Source organism: Cydia pomonella, chromosome 3 (assembly GCF_033807575.1).
Source record: "Cydia pomonella isolate Wapato2018A chromosome 3, ilCydPomo1, whole genome shotgun sequence".
Classification (NCBI taxonomy): domain Eukaryota; kingdom Metazoa; phylum Arthropoda; class Insecta; order Lepidoptera; family Tortricidae; genus Cydia; species Cydia pomonella.
The window spans coordinates 32,399,596-32,415,845 of NC_084705.1; the positions used below are offsets into that span (position 1 = coordinate 32,399,596).

Here is a 16,250-nt window from a genome sequence, read left to right on the forward strand (position 1 = left end):
TAGTTATTAAAAGTATTTAAGATGTTGACAGTGACATATTGATTTTTATTGTCTATTATTTGGATTTTTTAAAATGTAAATCAAACTTTTAATCATTTAAATATATCTAAGTTCTAAGCTTCTAAGTTTACTTTGAACATAATATAATAAATGGAAAAATGATTTGTTGATCTTTTCTTTCTTCAACCCAAATAATAAGTTTGCAATATTTTTGCTAGCTCGATCGACTTATTCACCGAGAAACGAAACGCTTTCGAATTGCCAGATAAAATAAAAAAAAATTATTGTATACTTACTGTTTTTTTTTAGGCATACAAAAAAAAAATACTGACTCTATTATAATTTAATTATTGACATGTTTATAACTCTTACGCGTGCCTATACGTACAATGAGTCTGGCCAAGGCCTTTGGCCAAGGCCATGGTCTGGCCAACTCTATTGTAACGTCTGCAAAAGGCTCTTTTTACCAAGAACAGTTCGGCCTGGCCAATTTGCTGGGGTAGCCGTCATCGAAATCGAAGGACTATATGTACATATTTTATAATTATTAACATAATTGTGGAATGTTTTTTCACGATTTTCGTCATTTAAAAACAGCAATACTTTCGATATCGGCTTCTGTCATTACTGTCAACTGTTACTGTCAAAAATTCGTAAAATTATTGGTAATTGTATTATGTTCTAGGTTCTAGGTTAATCAAGGAACAAAATGCGAATAATAAGTTTCCTAGCAAAAAAAGTCGGCGACCTCACCGTTAAATACTCAAATTTACCTGAGTCTTACATAAAAAGAAGTTATGAGCAGGTATTTAATTCGAAATATTCATGTACTTCCCTCCCTATTTTGTAGTGCATAACCTATAAATTGTTATGTTTATTTTCAGGTCTATTGGAAGAACCCCGCGGGCTATCCGCAATATCCGAAGGCGCAGGTAGCTCGCAAGAAGTATCGTTTCACCACGAACCGTCCGTGGACTGGCCAGTTCCGAATGCAAAATGAAAGAAATATGCATAGGAAAAAAGTATTTTTGGAGCCTGTTGGAGAATGGAGTTTCTTTAGGTAATACACTGATCGAAATAGTTAATGGCGTTTTTTTATCTAGGTGTTTCAACCATTTTCATTTTAAATAGAAAGATTTAACCTGTTTTTGATTGATTATATAATTTCGAATGTATAAATTGACAGTTAGTTTTATTAATTATTTAAGTTTTATGTTGTAAGATACAATCCTAACCATTAAAAATTACTAACCATTGACCTGCAAATTATAACTAGTGGTTCTATGAGTTTTAGACCTCACGAAAAGATTCATAAGCTTAAAAAATCTAAGTCAAAGTTTGTTGAGTCATTATCACAGCATAGTCTTAAGCGACATAGACCTTAATGGCACTTAGTCCTTTACACCAATTTCCAACATTTTGAATGTTTTTCAAAAATTATATCTGACTTCTGGACCTTCTCACAAAATTTCACAAGAATCGGTTGAAAATTGCCACCTGTAGAGTAGATTATCCAGACACATGAAAGCAAATTGCCAGTCAGAATGGACTAACGCTTCGGTCAATTACTGTTTTCATAATGTCTTTTCTTACTGAGCTATATATTTTTTCAGGGGTGACCGGGTTGAGGTGATGGTGGGCAAAGACAAGGGCAAGCAGGGCATTGTGGTGCAGGTCATACAGGAGCGCAACTGGGTCATTGTGGAGGGGCTCAACACACACCTTAGAACAGTATGTACTTTCACTTAGCCACACAACAACAAGGGCAAGCAGGGCATTGTGGTGCAGGTCATACAGGAGCGCAACTGGGTCATTGTGGTGGAGCTCAACTCACATCTTAGACCAGTATGTACTTTCACTTAACTACACAATGATAAGGGCATGCAGGGCACTGTGGTGCAGGTCATACAGGAGCGCAACTAGGTCATTGTGGAGGGGCTCAACACACACCTTAGAACAGTATGTACTCTCAACTTGTTATGAGAAAGCCATCAACAGACATCAGAATTTAGGGGGCAAAATTTAATGACAGATAAGGAGTTCCTATATTGATATAGGTAGTCAATCACACAAAAATAAACTTTTTCTTGTCTTTCTATTTTAATCAATAAAATTTAGTTCTATCCGACAGAAAATTAATAAAAATATTATTCATTGCCCGTAAAGTTTGCTTTTGTATTTTTTACATAAATTATCAGTGAATAGCATTGCCGTATATGGCACCGCAGTGAAATTAGGAAGCAAACTTCACTCTCTTCTTCAAACTCTTGCTCCATGGAATGGCGCTAAGTAAATTGACAGAACATTAATTTTTAGGAGAGAGTCTCTAACCTAATTAGTTAATTGATTCAGACCAAAATTAAAGGAGATAATGAATGCATCAGAAGCATAAAATTTCCAATGAACTTCAATTGTTACAAGTTACGACCCAGTTAAAGTAAATGTTTTGCAGACTTTTTTTTTAATTTTGTTGCATGATTTCTCGATTAGTTTTTTCCAAGGGTAGATAAAAAAAGAAAGTCGCATAATTATTTTGGCGCCTTTGTATTAAATACGAGGGCGGGCGGGTTTAGGGTTGGCAACGCGCATGTAACTCCTCTTAAGTTGCAGGCGTACATAGGCTACGGAGACTGCTTACCATCAGGCGGGCCGTATGCTTGTTTGCCACCGACGTAGATAAAAAAAAAATGCTGTTCGCGTTGAGCAAATGCATGAGCTACTAAAAATGGTTGACACAATAAGAAAAAATAATAATATCTCCAGGTGGGCAAAGACAAGGATTTCCCGGGCGTGACGATCCGGTCAGAAGCGCCCCTGCTGGTCACCACCGACGTCAAGCTCGTCGACCCGGAGACGCTCAAGCCGACCGAAGTCGAGTGGCGGTATACAGAAGAGGGGGAGAAGGTAAGAATGTGGTTATTTGTGTCACAAGAGAGCAAAGTTACTTTTTGCTGCGAGAGATTCCAAAGAAAAATATTTTGGTCTTGGCACTTGGAAGTTATCGCCTCAAACACTAGTGAAAATATATCATGAGTTGACAACCAATATCCAGTAACTGTGGAATAAACTGTGGTGTCGCCTGCGGTATTTCCGGACCGATACGATCTTCAAACCTTCAAGAAAAGAGCGTACTCCAATCTTAAAGGCCGACAACGCACATACAACCCCTCCGGTATTGCGGGTGTCCATGGGCGGCGGTAATCGCTTACCATCAGGTGATCCGTTCTTCGTTTGCTTCCTATCTATCTATCTATTATCTATTAAGCCCTTTTATTCTGAGTTAGAGTATGTCTCTTAACTCAGTGCGCCGCTTGGCAAAGGTCTCCTCCAGCTCTTTCCATTGGGGTCTGTTGTGGGCCACTCTTCTCCAGTTCGGGCCCGCTGTGAGTTTGAGTTCATCCTCCCATCTTGTTCGAGGTCTCCTCTGGCTCCGTGTGCAACCTCTTGGATACCAATTCGTTACTGTTTTGCTCCATTTTTCCTGCCTGTCTCTTAACATGTGGCCAGTCCATATCCACTTCTGCTGATCTATTTTAGTGAGTATGTCTGTCACTTTTGTTTTTCGTCTCAGGTCTTCATTTCTTATTTTGTCCAGTCTGCGTGTTCCCGTCATACTTCGTTCCATAGACCTCTGGCAGTATTTAAGCCATACCTATACCAACTTTGTCAACCAAGGTCATGTAGCCAGATATAAGGACAAAAGATGGACATTAGTAACAACAAAATGGACCGGACCGGCAGGACGGAGGCTCCGAAGAAGGCCCAAAAAGAAGTGGATAGACGACATCTACTCCGTCGCAGGAAAAGACTGGCTCCAAAAAGCCAAAGACAGGGATGAGTGGAGAAAAAGTGAGGAGGCTTTCACCCAGCAGATGGGATCTGCAGTCAGCCCCAAAACAAAGATAAAGAATTAAAAAAATAAAAATAACTGACTGTAGAACAAATAAAGCTTTTATAAAAATAATAATAATAAATAATAAATACCAACTTTCAAAGCCATAGTGCACCGTACTGGTAACAAAACAAGGTTGTAAAAGAGTTATAATTTCATTGAACGACTTAATGTTAATCACAAATCAACTAGGTACAGTCAGCATCAATAGTAGCGGAAGAAACAACGCGCCAAAAGTATCTGATATTCCAGATAACTTTCCAAATAAAGATAATTCTCTAAAATTTACTTTCAAAAGTATATCTTTTACAGACTAAATTGTTCTACATATAGAACCATTAGCTTTTGTTAAGCTGTTACAGAATGGTAGATACTTTTGAAACCTTGTTTGATCCGCTACTTTTGATGCTGACTGTACGTAGTTCTAAAGAAACGCGGTACAGTTCCTAAGACACTAGCGCACTTTGCAAGTGCTGGACGGAAGTGCCCCCTTCTAGACTCCGTATAACGCCACAGATGGCGTTTGCGTTCCGCAGCAACTTCCGACGAGTCATGAGTCACTCATGACCATATGAGTCATTTGACCATCCGTAACCATGACCAGGCCTTCTTCGGAGAAGGCCCAAAAAGAAGTGGATAGACGACATCTACTCCGTCGCAGGAAAAGACTGGCTCCAAAAAGCCAAAGAAAAAAAAAAAAAAAAAAGTGAGGAGGCTTTCACCCAGCAGATGGGATCTGCAGTCAGCCCCAAAACAAAGTTAAAGAATTAAAAAATAAAAATAACAACAATCTGACTGTAGAAAAAAAAAAGCTTTAATAATAATAATAAAAAAACCATGACCAGGATGTGAAATGACAGGATGAAAAGCAGAGCTTTGTGCCTTACCATCATTTAAAAACCCTCAACCCTCAATATCACCAGTACTTGATGGTTTCAGGTCCGAGTGTCAACCGCCAGCAGTCGCATCATCCCAATACCGAAGGCAGCTGAAGAAACCATAGACTATAAGAGCAAGGAGCTGTATCTGGAGAACGAGGAGAAGGATACCAAAGCTGATGACGTCACTAAGGTGCGTCTTATCAAAGAAAACTTGAATAGAGGTGGATTGTCAAAAAAAAAAGTAGACACGTAAATTTACTGCCATCTTTCGACACATGATTAAAACTTTTAGAACGCCGTTTGACTTTGATCCTTATTTTTTCACTGATATTTGTTGAATTATTTAAATATCAAAAAGTGGTAAAGTCGGTTTTGTCCAGTTAACTTGGTGCAATTAAACTGTCATTTTAGTATTTGGAATGTAAAAACATAGATTATCTTTTAATTTAAACCTATTAGATGAAACATATATCTAAGACGTTTCGAACCCTTTGCAGTGTTCGTGGTCAGCGGGAGACTGAACCCAAGCTGGTCGTAGAGAAAAGCATCTTCCTAATTGACAACATTTATTTTTAAAACACCTGAAATTTTACATATGATTTCGAAGAATTTTGCTTCCTGAACACTGCAGTATATTTATGTAATTTTATATACAATACAAATGAATATAAAAAAGTAGTCATTTTACCAATTCTACGGCACAATAGGTGAAATTCCATTGCCATTCATCACAAAAAAATAGCTGTCATAATATTGGATTTGACATTGTCAATTAAATACCACGTCTTGATTGAAATTCAAAACAAAGAGAAATAATAAATAAATAAATATTATAGGAATTACACAAATTGACTAAGTCCCAAAGTAAGCTCAATAAGGCTTGTGTTGAGGGTACTTAGACAACGATATATATAATATATAAATACTTTAATACATAGAAAACACCCATGACTCAGGAACAAATATCCATGCTCACTACACAAATAAATGCCCTTACTAGGATTTGAACCCGGGACCATCGGCTTCATTGGCATGGTCACTCCACTAGGCCAGACAGGTCGTCAAAGAGAAATTTATTTACATAATTATGTTACTATCAACTAATCGTTTTTAAAATGGACATAAAGCCGTGTATGGGTCGATGAGGTATCTGTCTCATTGCAGATCTCGTTCCAGCCCAGACTGGCCACGTTCGAGATGGACGTCATGGAAGCCATGGGCATCAAGGAAGATCGGGTGCCGGCCAAGACCTACTGGTACTGAAGCAGACAAATTATTGTATAGTTAACGTTTAATAAAAATAGAAACAATTTTTTTTTTTTATTTACTGTACTCTGACCCGAAAAGTTTTTTTTTTATTATTATTATTATTTATTTATTTTTATTTTTTTTTAAATACTACGTCGGTGGCAAACAAGCATACGGCTCGCCTGATGGTAAGCAGTCTCCATAGCCTATGTACGCCTGCAACTCCAGAGGAATTACATGCGCGTTGCCGACCCTAAACCCGCCCCCCCTTGTTGAGCTCTGGCAACCTTACTCACCGGCAGGAACACAACACTATGAGTAGGGTCTAGTGTTATTTGGCTGCTGTTTTCTGTAAGGTGGAGGTACTTCCCCAGTTGGGCTCTGCTCTAGATCTGGAATGAAATCCACTGGCTGTGCCCTACCACACAAAGCGAGATGACATTCACAATGCCCATACCTCTCTTTTGGACGTAGTTTAAGGACGTACGCGGGTCCAAAAACTTCTTCTTGGGGTCTTCCACTTGGGGGATTTAAATCTTCTCGGGTCAGAGGTGTAGGGTTAGAGCCGGAGTAGCTTTATTTGAAGTTCATAAGCGCATAGTAATATGCCTACTTAGAAAATAAACTATCTTTATCTGTACAGAAAAGGTCGCAAACATTGGTATGGATAATGAGCCAAACATCTATACATTAATTTAATGTCTAGATTTCTGTGAACCGCATTAAGATTTTGACAAAAAAATAGAAAAAAAAAACAGTAAATTTTGGGAGTTTCCCATACTTAGAACTGAAACTCAAATTTTTTTTTCATCAAACCCATACGTGTGGGGTGTACCTATATGGATAGGTCTTCAAAAATGATATTGAGGTTTCTAGTATAATTTTTTTCTAAACTGAATAGTTTGCGCGAGAGACACTTCCAAAGTGGTAAAATGTATCCCCCCCCTCTGTAACTTCTAAAATAAGAGAATGATAAAACTAAAAAAAATATATAATGTTTGTCCCTTTCCATCATACCAATACGTCGGAAAGGGACAAACGATTATTAGCGGCTTGTCAACTTTAGTAGACGTTTATGAATAAGGGGGTTAATGTTTAATGCCTAAATCAAATTTGTGCTAGTAAAACTGATGCAGATCACTTGCAGATGGCGTTGTACGGCTTTGAAATTTCAGTTACCACAAAACATGGAGGTGTTGTAAATAATGGATAACCTTCTAAGAAGCTTGTCCTTTATTTCCAGTGTATATACGGCCACGTCTAAAAATATAGATACGGCAGTGACATAAATATTTATACACCTTAATATATGGGCAATAAGGTCGTGTATACATATTTTTGGCACTTTGTCCGTATCGATATTTTCAGACGTGACTGAACCAGTCTGATATGACGCCTATGATGTAGATTTCGATTTGATAAAAAATAAGTATGATTATATTAAAAGTAGGTATGTTTCAACGTTCACCGCTTCAAGCGCTCAATAAAAAATAATTCTGAAAAGACAAAATACTAGTTAGGGGTCATCCATTAATTACATCACACGCTTTGGGGGTGGGAGGGGGTCAAGAAAATGTGACATGTTGTGACAAGGGAGGGGGGAGTCACAAACTTTGTGACGTCACTTTAACTTCACCAGTATTTATTTAAAAAAATTATTCGCTGTACAGTTAAATAGCGAGTTTTTAGAACGATAATCGTTTTATGCTATTAATTTTCTTTCCTAGTCGGTTTTGTGTTATAATTACTAATATTTCTTTTGTCCAAAATAGTTTGATAAAATATTAATAGTAACAAATTCGATTCGCCGATTTTGTTGAAAAAGAAATGCGAAAAATGCGACGTCACACCAGGGGGGGAGGGGTTAGCCAAATGTGACCAAGTGTAACAAGGAGAGGGTGAGGGGTCAAAGAACCTAGAAATTCGTGTGATGTAATTAAGAGGCTGTCAATACCTAAAGCGCGCACACTGTCTATTTGTATCGGAGTAAATGAGATAGCACTGTCGCATGTCACTGGGCCTGGGCAAGGGAATAATAAGAAAAATATTTAAATAAAAAAAAGTGGATTATTAGTGTAATATTTAACTCGACCACGGTTTAGATATAAATGTTTTGAAATTGTGATTTTAATTGCAGACCCATAAGTCAAAACAATAAAGACATAAAACCGTTTAATTGTGATTTTAAGACCAATCTTTGCAATTATTTTCTATCGAGCCGATTTCGTTCAATCGTGTATCGAGTACGACCACGGTGTTTGAAATATAATTAATATGAACATATATTTTTCTTACTTGACTAAAACAAATAGTCTTTCTTAAAAAACTGTTTAAGTAACATCAATTTCAAGGACATTGGGTGTTGACAGCCTCTTAATGGATGACCCCTTACAACGACGAGAACAAGAGAGCGAATTTAAACCTTATTATAAAGCATGAAGGTTGCTTTTACATACGCAACAACTTCACTGTGGTGACTGTTGCAACGTAAATTTAGGCGTATAAAACAATGAAGACTTATTCCCACTAGTTACCAAGTTGTTAATTTGTTACCATTGATAACTACTGGGATTTTTTCCCACCTTTTACCTGTGGTAACTGCTGGGGAAAAAATCCCACTAGTTACCACAATAACTTGGTTTGGTGGTAACACCGGCAACTTGGGCCCTACCCCGCTGCTGGCGGCACCCTAGCTTAGGTATTTTTTATGTTTATATGTATTTTGTAGGTATATCTTTTTGTACCTATTATACTATAAATTTCTAACCTAAGAAGAAACAAAGTTAAAGCCAGACCAGAAATATATGATCATTGTCAAGAGGGCGCTGTTATTCTCATGTATGGTTACAGTTCAGTTTAGTATGAAAAATTTAGTTCCAATGAAATTCCGCAATATGGCGCGTGATCATATATTACTGGTCAGGCTATCTAACATTATTAGTGCGTTGTTATGGAAACACATAATATCGTTCGAGGAATGGGCCCCCGATCATAGGCGCCGGCAGCGGGGTGCAAGGGGGTGCACTTGCACCCCCCTGGCAGGAAAGAAATATATAAAAAAATACATGTTTTTTATGCGTCTGCGTCTGCACCAGCATTAGAGTTTGTAAGAGATACAGAGTCTGCAATGATTTTGATAGCATAACTCGGAACTATTTAAAACAAGAAAAATAAATGAGTGCATCGATTCTTCTATTCCATTTATAATGCACCTCCCTGAAAGTAATCCTGACGGCGCCCATGCCCCCGATACCTAATCATGTTACGATGTTATTGCCGAAGCCTGACCGATTAACATCATAACATCATGACGTCACGTGTTTGTTAACTTTAACCTTTTTATCTAGCGGTTATCTTGCCGATAACTGTTGCTTGATAACTGATAAGTTGATAACGCTTCGCGGGGGGCAGTTTTATAGCTTTGGGTGATGTTTTATTTGAATTATACTTATTAGGTATTTTATAGAAAATAATTCGCAGAGTATTTTACGCCAAATATGACATTCCTCCTTCCTCCTTCCTCGCGTTGTCCCGGCATATTGCCACGGCTCATGGGAGCCTGGAGTCCGCTTGACAACTAATCCCAAGATTTGGCGTAGGCATTAGTTTTTACGAAAGCGACTGCCATCTGACCTTCCAACCCAGAGGGTAAAACTAGGCCTTGTGGGGATTAGTCCGGTTTCCTCACGATGTTTTCCTTCACCGAAAAGCGACTGGTAAATATCAAATGATATTTCGTACATAAATTCCGAAAAACTCATTGGTACGAGCCGGGGTTTGAACCCGACCTCCGGATTGCAAGTCGCACGCTCTTACCGCTAAGCCACCAGCGCTTAATATGACATTGCTTTGGAAATATTATAATCAGTCTGCCTAAAATTCAAAATGGGTCATTCTCAAAACGTATCTGCGGTCTAATTGCCGCGACCCAGATGTGACTGCGGCAGGCAAAACGTCCCACTTTGTCGCTGGCCATTAGAACGCCTTGTCAGGTTATTCGTATAAATATACAAGCAAACCTCGTCCTTGTGGCAAACGACAGAATGGGACGTTTTGCCGTCCGCGGACACATATTTTCATACAAATTGTATGACAAAAGTTGTGGCAATTACACAACCGCAGACGTGCTCAGAGAATAAGTTTTTTATTCTTCATTTGGAAGAATAAAAAACTTTCACATTGAAGAGTTTTCTAAATCTATGAGATTTTTAGGGTTCCGTAGCCAAATGGCAAAAAACGGAACCCTTATAGATTCGTCATGTCCGTCTGTCTGTCCGATTCTGTCACAGCCACTTTTTTAATAATGTTTCAGAACGAACTCATGTCATGACTCAGGAATACTGAGAATTAAAATATGACAAAACAATGTAAAGTGAATTAAACGCGGCAAACGCGGTAATAAAAAAATGTTTTCTATTGCAGCAACAGTAAACAAGATTTTTTTTATACTACGTCGGTGGCAAACAAGCATACGGCCCGCCTGATGGTAAGCAGTCTCCGTAGCCTATGTGCGCCTGCAACTCCAGAGGAGATACATGCACGTTGCCGACCCTAACACCCCTCTCTCCCTTCGTTGAGCTCTGGCAACCTTAACTCACCGGCAGGAACACAACACTATGAGTAGGGTCTAGTGTTATTTGGCTACGGTATTCTGTAAGGTGGAGGTACTTCCCCAGTTGGGCTCTGCTCTAGATCTGGAATGACATCCGCTGTGCTGTGCCCTACCACACAGCGAGATAACATTCACAATGCCCATACCTCTCTTGTGGACGTAGTTTAAGGACGTACCCGGGTCCAAAACTACAAGATGCTTTATTAAAGTTATTAACTGTAAAACATGCGCCACTTAAGCACTTGTACAGTCAGCATCAAAAGTAGCGGATGTAACAACGCGCCAAAAGTATCTGATATTACGGATAACTTTTCCAAATATAGATAAATTTCTAAAATTCGCGTTCATAAGTATATCTTTTACAGTCTTAGTTGTTCTATATTAAAGAAATCACTTTTTGTTAAGCTGTTACAGAATGGTATATAGTTACTTATGAAACGTTATTTCATCCGCTACTTTTGATGCTGACTGTACCATCCCACTAACCCGGGGTTAATCGGTTAAACCGTTAACCCATTTTATTTCCTGTGGTCCTAAGCGCCAAGCGGCGCTTCATTTGTGCAAGTGCACCAATCCGGGGTTAACCGGTTAAACCTGGAGTTACTAGTACAATTTGACAATGGGTTAACGGCTTAACAGGTTAACTCCGGGTTGGTAGGATGGTGCAAGTGGCGCTAAGAATCTGTAGCAACAAACCGTCTGTCACTGTTAAAGTGAAGTTCGGATGGCATCTGCAGCTGCATTACTTTTGCGACTCTGTGAATTTGCTTAAGAGGAAAGGGGACGGCCGTTTCTCCATTCAAACGTAGTCCCCATTTTCCTCTCTGTATACTGACAATATTAAAAATATTTTTACAGAATTAGATTTATATTAACCATAGCTATGCCCCTACGTTTGAATTTTTTTCGATTTTTGTAAAAATTTGGAGCAAAAAACAGTTTTCATACAAATTTTTAGATGCGCATCACTCTTATAATAACAGTGTCAAAATATTTTCAATAATGTTTTGATATTTGCTATATTGATATTTAACAAAAACACATATCAGTGAAATAATAAAGATCAAATTCAAATGGCGTTCTAAAAGTTTCAAGTAATCATGTGCCTAAAGATGGCAGTAAATTTACTGTGGTTACAAATTTTTCTTTGATGTCTATTTCAAATTCTCTTTGACTTTATAAGCACCAGCTAGGACCTAGCCATTAACTTTACTCTGTACTGCAGCTGAGAGTCTGAGCAGCTTTAACATTTCGGATAGGTGGAAAGCGGATTGGTCTGCTTCGGCAACACAGAACAGCCATATATCCGACCCGACTAAAAAACCACAAGGGTTCGACCTTCCTCGGAAAATCTGGTGCCGCCTGTACAGGCTGAGAACCGGACATGGCCGCTGCAATTCAGCCACACACAAATGGGGATGGACGGCTTCCACACTTTGCGAATGCGGAGAGGAAGAGCAGACCATCGAACATATTTTCCAGCGCTGCCCACTCCACTCATATCCTGGGCCTGCTGAGGACCTGAACACCGTGACACCTGACTTGGTTGCCTGGCTTAGCAACCTCAAGGCTACACTCTGATTGCCCTCAATGTATATATAATGCCATACGATTAAATAATTAACTTTATACCATTATAACAGACACCAGAGAGCCGTATCATTCCTTCAATTCATGCAAAATAATCAAACATTTATCTTAATCCAAATTTAATAATTATAAATATTTAAAATCTATAATGTCAATCTCAATCACGCATGCATGGACGTTGGCTGATCATCACGACTTTTACACGTGGCGATAAGAGTGATAGTAAGACGTCGATAACTGATAAAATTGCTTTTGCTTTGGTTACTGTTTCACATAGCCGATAGGCGATAAATAGACCAAGGCAAGGCCCTAATGACCTTCTATGGAAAACGCCAAAAGGAACCTATTAATAATTATTTATAATGTATGAACATTTTTAGAACCAGTCCAACCTAACTTTGCTTTACGGGACGGAAGTAAGAGGCAAGGAATAGAATCTCCATAGGCAGAACTGTTGCAAAAGTGTTCAGCTGTCAGCTATAAATAATAGTTCCAAATCTCTTCAGAGTAGCACTAGAGTAGCTAAGAACATATAGGCGTGATTGACTGATTGAAGTGCGCTGTATATGATTAGATTTTTTCTCAAGTATTCTAGGTATTGTAGCGCCACATATTTATGGTTTTTTGTCGGAAATTTTTTGGTATATGGAGATTTTGTTCCTTGCCTCTACCTTCAATAATATAAACGTCATATTCCATAGAAATTTGAAATTATTGATGCCATTGCCATTCTTTATTATTGGAAATGCCATAGCTTGATCCGACTTCAGGTGACTTTTGGTTTCGTTCGTTCATTTGCCATCCATATATATTTTACTTTCGCATTTACTTTCGTCATTTTTACGTAGGTAACAATTGTCACTTAATTGGAAACTGGTCGATGGTAAATTTCTACCCCATCATCATCAGGCCTTGCATATCTTTACAGATGGTTTAAACAGCATCTATGATCTAGCGACTGCGCCGCTCGTGGCTATATAAACCGATTCGAAAATGAGGGTCCGCACCGAGGCGACCCTTATCGCGCATGTGTTTTATTGCCCGTTTTCGGGCCAAGTGTTGAAACCAGGACCTATTATGGGTTTCGCGACCTCTTAAAAGGCTGTTCCTCCACTCAACGCGGTTTGTTGCGAGCTCTTCCCATGAGTCGCAGTTGATATTAAACGCAACCATGTCGCGCTTTACGCAGTCCTTAAAGCGGAGCAAAGGTCGACCCACGTTCCGTTTGCCTAATGCAATTTGGCTCAGCATTGTCTGTCTGGGCAAACGACCACTGTCCATGCGTTGCACATGCCCTAGCCACCGCAAGCGTCTTAGTAACCCTAAGCCTGTCTTTTTTAGGGTTCCGTAGCCAAATGGCAAAAAACGGAACCCTTATAGATTCGTCATGTCCGTCTGTCTGTCCGATTCTGTCACAGCCACTTTTTTCCGAAACTATAAAAGCTATACTGTTCAAACTTGGTAAATAGATGTATTCTATGAACCGCATTATGATGTTTACACAAAAATAGAAAAAAAACAATAAATTTTGGGGGTTCCCCATACTTAGAACTGAAACTCAAAAAATCTTTTTTCATCAAACCCATACGTGTGGGGTATCTATGGATAGGTCTTTAAAAATGATATTGAGGTTTCTAATATCATTTTTTTCTAAACTGAATAGTTTGCGCGAGAGACACTTCCAAAGTGGTAAAAAGTGTGTCCCCCCCCCCCCCCCGTAACTTCTAAAATAACAGAATGAAAAATCTAAGAAAAATATATGATATACATTGCCATGCAAACTTCCACCGAAAATTGGTTCGAACGAGATCTAGTAAGTAGTTTTTTTTTAATACGTCATAACAATTTTAAAAAAAATTGTTTTTCATCAAACCCATACGTGTGGGGTATCTAGGGATAGGTCTTCAAAAATTATATTTAGGTTTCTAATATCATTTTTTTCTAAACTGAATAGTTTGCGCGAGAGACACTTCCAAAGTGAAAAAATGTGTGTCCCCCCCCCCCCCTGTAACTTCTAAAATAACAGAATGAAAAATCTAAAAAAAATATATGATATACATTACCATGCAAACTTCCAACGAAAATTGGTTTGAACCAGATCTAGTAAGTAGTTTTTTTTAATACGTCATAAATGGTACGGAACCCTTCATGGGCGAGTCCGACTCGCACTTGGCCGCTTTTTTTTTATGGTAGAGGAGGTAAACGAGCAGACGGATCACCTGAGTAAGCGATTACCGCCGCCCATCGACACCTGCAACACCAGAGGGGTTGTAAGTGCGTTGCCGGCCTTTAAGATGGGAGTATGCTGTTTTCTTGAAGGTTGTATCGGTCCGGAAATACCGCAGGCGACAGTTCATTCCACAGTTTAGCTGTGCGAGGCAGAAAGTTCCTGGAGAAACGCTCAGTTAAGGTCTGCCAACCATCTAAGTGGTGAGGATGGAAATGTTGTCACGTAGGGCGATGGCGAAAAGAAGCGGCAGGGATTAATCCGAACAATTCCTCGGAACATTCCCCGTTGTACATGCGATAAAAAATGCAGAGAGAGGCCACATCTCTACGCAGCGCCAAGGAGTCAAGCCGATACGAAATATGCTGGCAGTCGACAATTCGAGTCGCTCTTCGTTGGATGCGGTCCAGAGGGAGAAGCTGGTACTGGGGTGCCCCTGCCCATAGATGAGAACAGTATTCCATGTGCGGGCGCACCTGTGTCTTTTCATGTAAGTAGTATACGCTGAAGACAGCGCATGCGGAAGGTGTTAAGTCTTCGTCCCTGATTAGCGTATGACGTCCAGGTTTTGGCCCCATACTCGTACAAGAATATTCTCAAGGCACAAGTTTGGTAAACATACATCTTGGTCTTTGTCGTAAGGTGTTTGATATTCCATACTCTTGCACGAAAAGAGTACCCCATCAGGTATTACCGTAACAGTGTAAAATTCTTCGATCACTCTACGCGACATTTCCATCTTCCTCACGGTTAATTGGCAGTCCTCAACTGTGCGTTTTTCCAGAAACTAACTGTCAAACCTCCAAGAAAAGAGCGAACTTTATCTACCCATTTTAAAGGCTAAAGAAACGCACTAAGCAACCCCTTTGGTGTTGCAGATGCCTCGTCGGTAGATAATTGCTTAACATCAGCCGATTCGTCTACATAATGATAACCAACCATAACGTAAATATTCGACCAATCAGCAAGTTGATAAAAATAAGCATCGTGGTGTAAGTCACGCAAGCCATGGTAATGACCTAGGATTCTAGTAAAACTGATTCAATAAACGACACAACACTATACCATAAGAAAACCAGAATAACTCAGAGCTCTTGCTAAGAACTGTTACTAAGAACTTAAGGGTCAAATTATTAGTGTGGACGGTACTGGGGTAAAACAGTGGATAAAACCGGTTTGAGAATATAGGGTCAGGTAACCTTATGTGACTTGTCAATGTATTTACGTATATGGACAGTTATGGCACACGTTTTTGCAATTTTATACAGACAATTTTATTGTTTCTTACAAATTACTTTCGTCACGTATGCACGATAGTTTAATTTTATGCCACGTTGATGGTAGACTAGCATACGACCCTCGTGTTAAGCGGTTGCCGTAGCCTACGGACGCTTGTTAACTGGGCACTACATGCGCGTGACCGACCCTTAAAAACTTGCATACGAACTCCATTTTTGAAGAACTCCATATTGTAGATTTTGATTTCATCAAAATAGGTTCGTATTATATTTCACAGTCGGAGCCAGGGCTCGGGACGGGTATTGAAATACCTGTTAATATCGTTCCAAAACCGTTATTATCATTTCGTTCATTAAAAACCGGTTAATTGATGAAACGCGAACTAAAAAATTACATTCTCTCTCCTAACCGGTAAGAAGAGGGAACGGAATTTTATGGTACGCGGGGAACGATATAATACCGGTTATTCTCGGCGTTTGGAGACTCTTGGTTAAACTCGTTGTCATACGTGAAAGAGATAGCTATACTTAACTCGTTCTATCTGGCTTCGATATTTTTAAT

General features: G+C 39.1%; 1 protein-coding gene across 2 annotated transcripts; it reads left to right on the forward strand.

Annotated features, from left to right (window-relative positions):
• The first annotated feature begins 379 nt into the window (after positions 1 to 379).
• On the forward strand, positions 380 to 6,084 carry LOC133516575 (large ribosomal subunit protein uL24m). Of its 2 annotated transcripts, XM_061849577.1 has the most exons (7): positions 380 to 529; positions 693 to 805; positions 885 to 1,060; positions 1,614 to 1,731; positions 2,764 to 2,904; positions 4,832 to 4,963; positions 5,938 to 6,084. In XM_061849577.1, exons 2-7 carry the CDS (start codon positions 710 to 712, stop codon positions 6,034 to 6,036), a joined length of 762 nt encoding a protein of 253 aa, XP_061705561.1. In that variant the 5' UTR covers positions 380 to 529; positions 693 to 709; the 3' UTR covers positions 6,037 to 6,084. The 2 variants fall into 2 exon arrangements, with proteins under 2 accessions (XP_061705561.1, XP_061705562.1); XM_061849578.1 differs by lacking the exon at positions 380 to 529 and having other exon boundaries at positions 619 to 805; positions 5,950 to 6,084.
• Positions 6,085 to 16,250: the final 10,166 nt, after the last annotated feature.